Here is a 10,005-nt window from a genome sequence, read left to right as displayed (position 1 = left end):
TTATGACCTCCAGTCTCTCAATGCTGTTATCATCCACAATTCAAAGGTGTTCCTGCTCATTGAACAGCTGATGGAAACCTTCAGCAGATGCACATATTATGGAGTGTTTGATCTGTTCATTACCTTTGATCAATGACTGCTTTTAATCAGTAGCAGAGACTTGATGACCTTTCAAACACCTCTGGAGACTTTTCAATTGACCATGCTTCTAATGGGATAGACAAACTCAATGCAGGCACTGCAGAGAGACATAATCTACATGCTACAGGATGAAATACCAGATGTCACTATTCCATTCATTGATGATACAGATGTGAAGAGACCTATTACCCACTATGAGACTGCAGATGGTGGATATAAGACCATACCAGATAATGCAGAGATCCACTGCTTTGTATGAGAGCATTTCCAAAATCTCAATCAGATTATACAGTGGATAAAATATTATTAGATGAAAGTGTCACATGAGTGCAGTCTTATAATAAACTGGCATTGTATTGTGTTCATACAATCATTCCAGAGTCCACTTCTGGTGTCTGACTCAGTGTGAGGTTCAAGGCTTTTACAAGTGGCTTGAGAGTGAATGATATAGAATAAACTTTAGCTTGAAGCTGAGTCTACTACAGCAAGAGCTATGCTACTTATATATGTTTCTGAGCATGATAAATATAGTCCTACTTATTATATCTGTCTGTGGTCTGAAACTAAAGAGCATATGGTATATGCATGAAATAATTAAATACTATCTATTGTCAAGTTATTGGTTGCAAGCTATAGTACAATATCACAAGTCATCTGGTATAGTCATGGTTACTGGTCTAGCTGGATAGATAAGAAGTAAGTGCCTATGATTAGATAGGTACTTGATAAGATAAGACCTTGATAAGATAAACAGAAAATCATAAGATTATCAGTATATTGACCTTAGCTTAAGACTAGAGTATTTCACTGTATACTATGGACTTAAATACTGTTAAACCCAAGTCACATGTGATCAGAACACATGATAAACTGATGCTGTATTGAGTTCATACAGTCACATCAGAGTTCACTTGTGTGTATCTGTTGACCAAATGCTTCAAGGCCTATAGATAGTCAGCTCAAGATGAAGTGGTAAGAATAAACTTTAGCTCAAAGCTGGGTATCTACAGTGAGAGCTATGCTACTTATATACTGTTCATTAGTGAAGTAAAAATAATCCTACTAATTGTGTGTTTCTAGGCTACTGTGCTCCTTGTCCTGGAGCATTGTTACTGTCCACAAAAGATCATTGTCCACTGTCAAGAGTGTTGCTGAGTGTCAAAGGACAATGGCTGACTCTGTCTATCATAGTGACTAAACAGATCCCACAGTGCTAAGTGCTGACTTAGGTGCTCTGACTAAGTAGAAATAAGGGTTATTCAAGAAAGGAAATAGGAAAAATCATAACAAATACTTTATAGAAAAGTCTTCATGATTTCAAACCAAGCTTTGGTATATCTCTGGTTCTATGGCTGTGTCAGACTAAGGCTTGGCTGGGCATGATTGAAAGGCTAAAATCATGACAGCCATGCAAAATATGCTGCAGACAAATCTGAGACACATCCAGCCAGTGCCATCATTTTTTACACTACAGCTATGAATTTCCACACAGCAGGAATATACATTCACTGATGAGGAGGTAGTTGCCCAAGCTAGAAACTGTTACAGCAGAGAACTATTCACTGATCACATCTACATCTATATACATGTACAACAATCTTATTTTGTTGGGGGATTATACTGTGATAAGAGTAGTAATGGCCAATACAACTGTATCTTCAATGATCCACTGCATGCAAATAGCAATAGCATACACACATATATCTAAGATCTCTCTAAGTTTCAAAGCTTTTGTTTGACAAGAGGGGCAATGAATGTCATTAGGCCTCAAGGTAAGAGTACTGTATCACCACTCAATACTTCAAAACACTCTCACAAAGCTCATAAAAAGCTCCAAGCACTGCTTAGACTAAACTCAAAAACCTTAACACACACAATACATGACTTAAAGCTTCACACTCTAAGCAGAAATCCTTTATGAACACATTCACAAGAGACACAAAAACACAATAAAAGCCCATCCACAGACTCAAAAGGTTCAAACCTCTACTGATCAGCAGAAATAATCAAAAAGTGAGCACTAATCAAGCTAAAAGATTTGAACCTCTACCATCTATATTGCCTCACAAATACCTCAAAAACTTAAAAGAGTGCCCTTCAGACACTGCTCTCTTATTCTCAGGCTAGAGTGCAATTCAAAACCATCTATTAACTTGAACTAGAGTCCTGCAGGAGCTTTTGATGCCTCACATGATACTCAAATCACTCTTAATGATATCAATAATTGGTCCATTCTCTCACCTGAAGTTACAAACTAAACCCAGAAGCTGGAGCACAAGGCCTTTGTGCCTTTACACCTCAATAGTGGAGGTTAGAAACTTGTACTCAACTCTCATAATGTTGTATTCAAATAGTTTACTACCATACTTCCTAATTTGCATGGCTACCTTTTGCTGACAGACATCTGTATACTGGTCAGTTGATGTATATTCCTGCTAAAAACAGATTCATAGCCATAGTGTAAAAACCAAAGTCCTATGTGAAGTCCTGATCATAGTTTGATCATGTTCTTTTTATGTTTAGTGTGTCCCTCTGTACTTGTAGCAGCACATTTAGTGCCAAATGCTGAGACCTCATGTACAGTATAATCCCTCTGGTATCATCCTACTACTAGGCCATGCACTCTATGAATCATCACTCAAGTCAGGTATCATATTAAGTCTTGTTTTATCATGTGCTACTCATATCTTCTATTGCATGCATAGTAGGCATGGATACAATCAATCTATCATTCTAATTTGCAAAATTTCACATGTGAACATATAGAGGGTATGTCAATGTCAATGCTCTATGAGTACCACAAATGACTGTAGGAATTTAATGAAGTGCCAGGTATTGGTGATGCCTAGGCTGGTCATGAATACTTCATTGACTGCTTTGCAAGGCTGGCTGTCACCACATTTGGTCAACATGGGGATCAGAGGATAAACATTCAGTAAGTGGCTCATGCCTTTCTCATATAATGATATTGGTGGGGATCATCTGTAGTACAACCAGTGACACAGATGCTCCTGGACTTTGTGTGCTTCTAGGCACAATTTCAGGTATAGTGGATGATTATCTTGCATCTATCTCACCATTGCTTACTGATTCTTCAGAGTAAGCTGACTATTGGCCATCTCATGCTAACAGCTAATCCTTTGTCTCTAATCACAAGAGGCATGCCGAGTTGGCAAGTGCAAGGTGGGATACAAACCCAAGATACATAATTAATATGGACAGGCCGGCAGATCTCAATTAGTCATGGTCCCATTGAACAGCAAATTATCATGCGGCTATTGATATGTTTTGTATGTGGGGGAGTTACAGAAAGGATACTAATTAACATGCAAACAGAGAAATCATAAGCGGGCCAGTCCTGAGGCATTTGTGTACGTGAATTGCATATGGCATAGAGAATGTTGATGTCATACTATGCCGTCCGTCATTTACATGAAAAACTGTATCGTGTACAACAGCGAAGATTTCCCTCATCAGTCTCGAAGCCAGCACACTCGCCATTTTATTGTCCTACTCTTTTCCCCTCAGATAACTGCTTGTGCAGTTATTCAAGGGACGTAAATCATGTAGTGAGAAGATCGTCTTGCAAGGAAGTCCGCATTCTGATACAATACTAAGTACATGTTAGAAACGATATCCACGAGCATAAAGATAGAATCCAATAAGTACGGTGACTCGGATAAGCATCGAGTCAACGAGAACTGCGATCATACTACCGAGAATAAAAATTCCAAGAAATATTCGGGAGATCGGCGAACGGATTGCTGCGACAGCAAGTGTCAGAACATCAAGCGATAATCAATCCACAAGTAGTACTTACCAGAAGATTCTGACGTATCTGCATGTGTAGTCTTGTCAGTTTTATGTAGCATATAAATCTGACGCTCCCGCTCACCTTCGGGGGTAATAACTCCATCTGATTCGACCTCGTAGATACGAAGTTCTGATTGTGATAGATCACCCCCCGGTGAAGCATCATGATTGTACTTTGATTCAAGGTCCTTGAGCATGTCAGTGTATCTTTTGAGTTGTTCCCCTTGATAGTGAAATTAGCCTAATACAATCCAGGGAGGCGTGCTGTGGGCACTACTCACTTGGCACAAAGTTTGCGGTCACAACGCTTGAAGAACATCCGGCAAGACTCTTATGTATCTCCTTCTTCATTGCTAAAGGAGGTGTCAGCATAAGTTATTAAACGCAACGGCGTCGACATTACCTTCGTCTTGGATCAGATATATGCTCAACTCCGATTGTTCCAAGTATTTCGCAATGTCGAGGCTCATAGGATGAAAACCACAGGTCTCGTGGAGGAGGGTGCTGCAGTCAAGGCTGACAGGGCCGTGTAGCAGCACGTCCTGGGCGATATTTTCCACGGAATACGTATAAACATTATCCGATGCGTGTTCTTCTCCGTGTTTGGCACCATGCGGATCGCTTGAAAGGTAAACATCCGGAACATACACCTGATGATTGTCGGTAGGAAAAGGCGCGCCAATGAATAAGTACAGATCGCTCGTGGGCGGCCGATTGACCTTCGGGTCTGCTTCTACACGAATTTGAAAATACCGTGTCGTAACTAAAGAAGATTTAGAGGACCTCCGTTGCTTTGGGGACTACGGCTACATACTTTGAGAAACGATCAGCTGCGGGAGGGGATCGTCGGAACCCATGTCGATCTGAGCCAAAATTCGTGGGCCCTGTGAGAACCAGTGGAAGCAAAGTTCGCGTTTTGCTGGAGTTGTCAGTTTTAAGAGGCAAAACAAGTTGATAGTTCTGATATTTCCCGACAATGTATATCTGTAACCCGATTCGTTTCAGCAGATTCACCATCAGCGATGTAATCGAACGTACCGCCACAGGCCATTCGGTAGTTCGAGAACATTCGAAGTTTCCGGATATTGGGACATCGAGATTCCAACGGACAAAGGTTCATCCTCAGGGTAATCTACCATGAAATGACGACCTGACAGGGTATCGCTTACAACGATCTTCCCGAATAGGGTGTCAAGATCAAGGGGGAAACAAACAATCTGATCAAGTGACCCCCCCATGAAAATCACGTCGTAGTAAGACAAGAGATGCTCCTTTACAATCAAAGGCGCCTGCAGGCGTCGTACAAAGGAATCGAGCGACCCCTGTATCTCTGGTGAAAGCGGACGGAACTTGTCAGCGAGGCTGTTTATGTGACGCTTGATTCGTAAGTCATCGACTTGTTCATCGAATAAGAGACGCCCATCTGTGGTACAGCGCACGCTTTCGAAGTCCTGTAATGTTGATACATTCAGTGCTGACTATGGAATGAACTGAGATAAAGGCCGCTGCTCACAAAGAGTACTTGAAGATGCGTTAGTGAGAATATAAGGGCTCTCTGCAGGGTTGCTGGTCAAACGGGTATCTGGTTTATAGCTGAAGTATCGAGACGTACATGGAATCTATAAGCCTGTGGACGGTTCAGTTTGACGACGGCAGCTGACTTTTGTATGAATCATACCAGTAGACAATATGCGAGAGGCTCGAGACGCTTGTCAAAGAGCTTTGGAAACTCGGTAAATGTCATTTCGTCTAGAGCCCAATGAGCCACGTCAATGTGAGACCACTCAAAATCCATACCGGCATTTCCGTGGAATACCAAACAAGGCGTAGATCCGGACTGAACAACACCGTATAGTTGGCGCAAGTTTGGATGTCTTTTACCAGTCAATTTCAGTAGGAGGAAGAAGCAAGCCACCTACCTTTTAGCCACGCTATGAATGTCCAACTGCTTCTTCCATTCCTTGGTTTGTGTGAGTTTCATCGACAGGAGATTCGAGCAGTCATGGACTTACCACGAGTCCCAGATCTCCAGAATACTCCTTCACGACCATGACTCTGTTCGATGTGGAGACATCCGCCACGAACGTGACGACCTCACCCTTCCTTCTAGTGTACAGCTCCCTGAAATTATTTTTGGTCCATATTTCCCGAAGCTGAATATCGCCGTAACGTAGACTGTGGAACTAAGGGATCATCAATCGGCCGTAGGGGCTGGAAGGACAAAGGATATGATGAAATGAACCTTGTTGTTGACCAGCAGATTTCTTGTATTTGCTCTTATGTGAGATACGTCACGCTGGATATCATGTGTAACGGTCATAAGGTCAGTTTGCGAAGTTTGAAGAGAGGAGATTCCATGGTTTATTTGGGAAATCGATGCATTAGATTTCAATGTCAGAGACAGCTATGAGAGTATTCCATCAGAATATCGGAGTGAACTTATTGAACCGCGAAAGCAAACCATTAGGTTCGACTTGGCGGTTTCCATGGCTTGGCGATGACCATCGATTTCCTCTTTGACGTTCCGTGAAGTTATAAACTGTCTTATACCCTTCCAAGGGCCCCTTCGACTTCGGTCGATGTCGAGCACCTGAGTTGTGAGATTCGATAGAAACCTGCACCAATATATATTAGAACTGGATATTCGCTCAAGGCCGGAAGGATAACTACTCCTGGAACTCTAAGCAAGCTTTTCGAAGATCTTCGATATATGTGACACCCTCAGGTACGGCAGATATCTTGATACAGGCGTCGCGGACAATTATCAAGATATCGATGATATCCTTGGCGAGATCCTCCACGTCCTCCTTGTTCTTTTGATATAGCTGCCGAGATACTGTTAGTGGTGCAGAAAGGCCACGGAAACACAACTAACTTCCAAGGTCGTTAGGAAACCTACAGCAACTCCACCAAGGCCCCTGAAGAACCCGCCAACCAGTGGCACCATTGCACCGACATCAACAAAAACCTTTGCGAGCTCGAGGGAAGCTGTTATTGCATCGTTCGAGTTCCCGGAGGGTGTCGTGGTTGTTTTCGAGGTTGGTTTCTTCATGGCTACAAGTGGACAAGAAATCGTTAAGCGCCGAAAAGTCGAACATGCCGGCACTGCACTGAAAGGGCACAAAGACACCACGCGGCTCCAGTATCGTTGTTGCTGTGTACACCGCACCAGAGCACAGAAGTCCTTTCAAGTTCTTGGTTTTCAAGAAGGAAAAGGTTAAGTAGATAGTGTTTACGGCGAGTAGTCCTGGTAATTAATAAACCACCAGGCGGAAATTGAGAGCCTAAAAGCTCAATCTTCATTAATACTCTTTCAGTAGTGGAAAACAGAAGCAGGGAACACGCGTTTTTGCAATGATCCTCTACAGCTCGCCGGTCCGACTCACTCTGCCGGTACTCTCCAAATGCGACTCGCAAAAGACCGCAACACGTTATTTTATGGGACCTCGCGGCCAATCAGCGTGCGCTTCGCTTTCGAGTGAAACGCGAGCCACCTTTGATGACAGATGTCACGGTAAGATTATATTTTTAGCTGTCTTTTTGGATACTTATCAACAAATGACATTGTAGGCGCCGTGTGGCGTTGGTGCCTCCAGATTTTGGGCTATCGCCATTGGCATTGATGCGTAAACGTCCTCCCCACTGCGCAGTTGCGTGTCGGATGCGTTGTTCGTGCCAAAAGGAGGGATTCAGCGCCTTATCAGTACCCAAGCATATACCTACCCAGGAGGTCCCTCTATTCCTTCCCGTACCAACATTATTCGGACCCTTCTCAGTGCCATGACCAACACATAGATCCATTACGGTGATAACATCATAATTTATTACTCTGGCCACGGGTCGCACTATTCCTGTTCAGAGTACTTCCATAATTGCGACTCGGACTCTGATGATGGGCAAGTCTCTGTTGCAGGGAGTGGATCCATAGAGGCCCTCTGTCCAATGGACCGTAACACTCGAGACACCAACGGCACCGTTATTCCTGATTTCAGCGACCGCGAGATCAATGCAATTCTTTTCTAAATTTGTCGCATCAAAGGAAATCGAATCACCTTGATCCTAGACTGCCGTTACTCGGTGGCAGAATCCGGAACTTACCCGGGCCAGGAGTTCGCACTGTCCCCCCGCTCGCTTCGCTCGAGGACATGCTCGTCGCCACGGACAAAAGTTTGAAGTGCTTCCCTGGTTATAAGTCCGTATTGTCGGAGGACTGGCTCCCAGATATGGATTCTCATGTTATGATGGCAGCGTGTAGGGAGTACGAGTTTGTAAAGGAGAAACGCAGGAAGGATGGGTTCAATGGGATTTTCACACAGGATGTTGTTCGCGCTCTCAAGTCTGGTCAGCTAGGAGAAGGATCAACATATGTCGACCTTGTTAACTCCATACTTGCTCGCACCACCAGATGCCAGTTATCACTGGGAAAAATAAGCATGCAAAACTGTGGTACAAAGATTGATGCCATAGATTGGTGATACACCAGGCAGCTGTACCAGGTAGAAAAGTGAATATATTTATTGTTTTTCTACCTTGTTAGCTACCTTGTACCCACCATAGTAAGATATAATAAGCAAGCAATTACCTGGTGAGGGCACAATTCCATCAAGTGTGACATATCAGTATCTAGCAGAGACTGAAGTACTAATGAACCTCTCTGTTCAGTATGTGAGGTTCCCAGGTCTGGGAATGGAGACCCAAATGACTGGCATGTTGGCAAGGACCAGGGCCTAGTCCAATTGATTGACCAGGCAGCTGCATATGAGCTCATACCTGCCAGGAGATGAGTTTAGCCTACTTGGTTGGATCAGCAAGTATATTAGTCAGTAGTCCATTATATTAGTCAGATATAAGTAGCCAGAAAGAATAAATACCAGGTCTTGTATAGAGGGAAGGCAGGTTTCTTCCCCTCCCAGGACACTACCAAGCAAATAGGATGAGTTGTGTTTGGCTAAGAGCTTTGAGTTGTAGACTCAACCTGAATAGTATTGTGGTGACCAGGTCACTTTGTTTTTCTTTGTTGTTTGGGGATCCATATGAGATAGAGTCCAACCCAACCTTCAGTTGCTTTTTCTCAGGACTATCCATACAACTACCTCTCCAACTCTGATTCTGTAAAGAATGAAGCCTCTTTCATGCTGACACCTTTGGAATACCACTTCTCTGAAGGACATAGCCCTTAAATCTTGTCAACAGTGGACTTTCTCTTTCTTTCTAGCCACACTTCACCTTTTCTCTCAGACATTCCCTTGTATTCTCTCATGACACCATCCATCTCACTGGAGCCAGACTCTGATTCACAACTCTTAGAACTGCCTATCTTCATCACTGTATCAGATCTCACATCTTCTTTGCCCTCAGTATTGTCTTCATCCTTTCTGATGAAGAGATCCTGTATGCACACAAGGTGAAAACAAATACATCAGAGTGCTATCCACTGATCACACCCACACCAACACACACACAAAATACTCTTAGTTCATGGAGGGATTATAATGCAATAAAAGTAGTCACTGCTGATGAGCCTCTAGGCTCTATACACTCAGAATTCACAGATTCAGTATGCCACTATTATTGCCATCCCATAAGTGGACTTTCAGCAAACTAATGATTGCAAGCATGAATATACTACTTTTCTGTCATGGAAATACCCTCTCAGTCACTTCTACATGTTATCCCTCTCATACACACCCATAATGACCACATTCCATCATGGCAAGGTAACAATGATCAAAATTATCCTATCAGGGTAGTAGCTGCATCATTACACATCAGGAAGCTGACAGGCCCTCTGATCAGTCCATTATATGATGTAGATTCTGCATGATTTCACTGCTAACACTTAGTTTCTGATGCATGGCAACAGAAAACCATGTTTACTAAGGCTGTTATAGTGCTAAGACTCATTACAATAGCTAAACCCATGAATACTCCTCAGCACATGGACTACTTCTTGCAAATCTGCAGTTAAACAGCATCCCTCAATCTGCTCACTAGTAACTAAAACTGCATGGTTTCTCTTGAAGTGCAGCAACAGAGATCACTTGCTTTCAC

General features: G+C 43.0%; 3 protein-coding genes across 3 annotated transcripts; 2 read left to right on the top strand and 1 right to left on the bottom strand.

Annotated features, from left to right (window-relative positions):
• Positions 1–3,625: 3,625 nt before the first annotated feature.
• BT62DRAFT_936653 (uncharacterized protein) lies at positions 3,626–7,270 on the bottom strand. Its single transcript, XM_043187167.1, has 17 exons — positions 6,830–7,270; positions 6,625–6,779; positions 6,416–6,569; positions 6,197–6,358; positions 5,967–6,137; positions 5,874–5,914; positions 5,752–5,828; positions 5,633–5,703; positions 5,567–5,581; positions 5,468–5,509; positions 4,993–5,405; positions 4,769–4,938; positions 4,358–4,717; positions 4,236–4,307; positions 4,037–4,177; positions 3,962–3,979; positions 3,626–3,905 (listed from the first exon to the last, which is right to left on the bottom strand). The coding sequence occupies exons 1-17, from the start codon at positions 7,004–7,006 to the stop codon at positions 3,766–3,768; spliced, it is 2,379 nt and encodes a 792-aa protein (XP_043035500.1). The 5' UTR covers positions 7,007–7,270; the 3' UTR covers positions 3,626–3,765.
• An 87-nt stretch (positions 7,271–7,357) lies between these two features.
• Positions 7,358–8,270, top strand: BT62DRAFT_936651 (uncharacterized protein; the record flags this gene model as incomplete). The annotated part of the gene is made up of 2 exons (XM_043187166.1): positions 7,358–7,469; positions 7,626–8,270. A coding segment is annotated over one exon (228 nt), but the record flags the coding sequence as incomplete, so codon positions are not given.
• On the top strand, positions 8,002–8,738 carry BT62DRAFT_996906 (uncharacterized protein; the record flags this gene model as incomplete). Its single annotated transcript, XM_043190616.1, has 2 exons — positions 8,002–8,400; positions 8,617–8,738. The coding sequence occupies exons 1-2, from the start codon at positions 8,100–8,102 to the stop codon at positions 8,736–8,738; spliced, it is 423 nt and encodes a 140-aa protein (XP_043035498.1). The 5' UTR covers positions 8,002–8,099.
• Positions 8,739–10,005: the final 1,267 nt, after the last annotated feature.

Source organism: Guyanagaster necrorhizus, assembly GCF_019112545.1.
Source record: "Guyanagaster necrorhizus MCA 3950 unplaced genomic scaffold BT62scaffold_33, whole genome shotgun sequence".
Classification (NCBI taxonomy): domain Eukaryota; kingdom Fungi; phylum Basidiomycota; class Agaricomycetes; order Agaricales; family Physalacriaceae; genus Guyanagaster; species Guyanagaster necrorhizus.
The sequence above is the reverse complement of the archived record's forward strand: the minus strand, read 5'-3'. Positions and strand labels throughout refer to the sequence as shown.

Excerpts from the sequence above, each read along its gene's own strand:
- BT62DRAFT_936653 (XM_043187167.1), bottom strand. The coding sequence starts at position 7,006 with ATGAAGAAACCAACCTCGAAAACAACCACGACACCCTCCGGGAACTCG. Across the intron at positions 6,780-6,829 it reads GTTTCCTAACGACCTTGGAA|CTATATCAAAAGAACAAGGA; the intron begins GTTAGTTGTGTT and ends GTATCTCGGCAG. Across the intron at positions 5,829-5,873 it reads ATTCATAGCGTGGCTAAAAG|ACATCCAAACTTGCGCCAAC; the intron begins GTAGGTGGCTTG and ends GACTGGTAAAAG.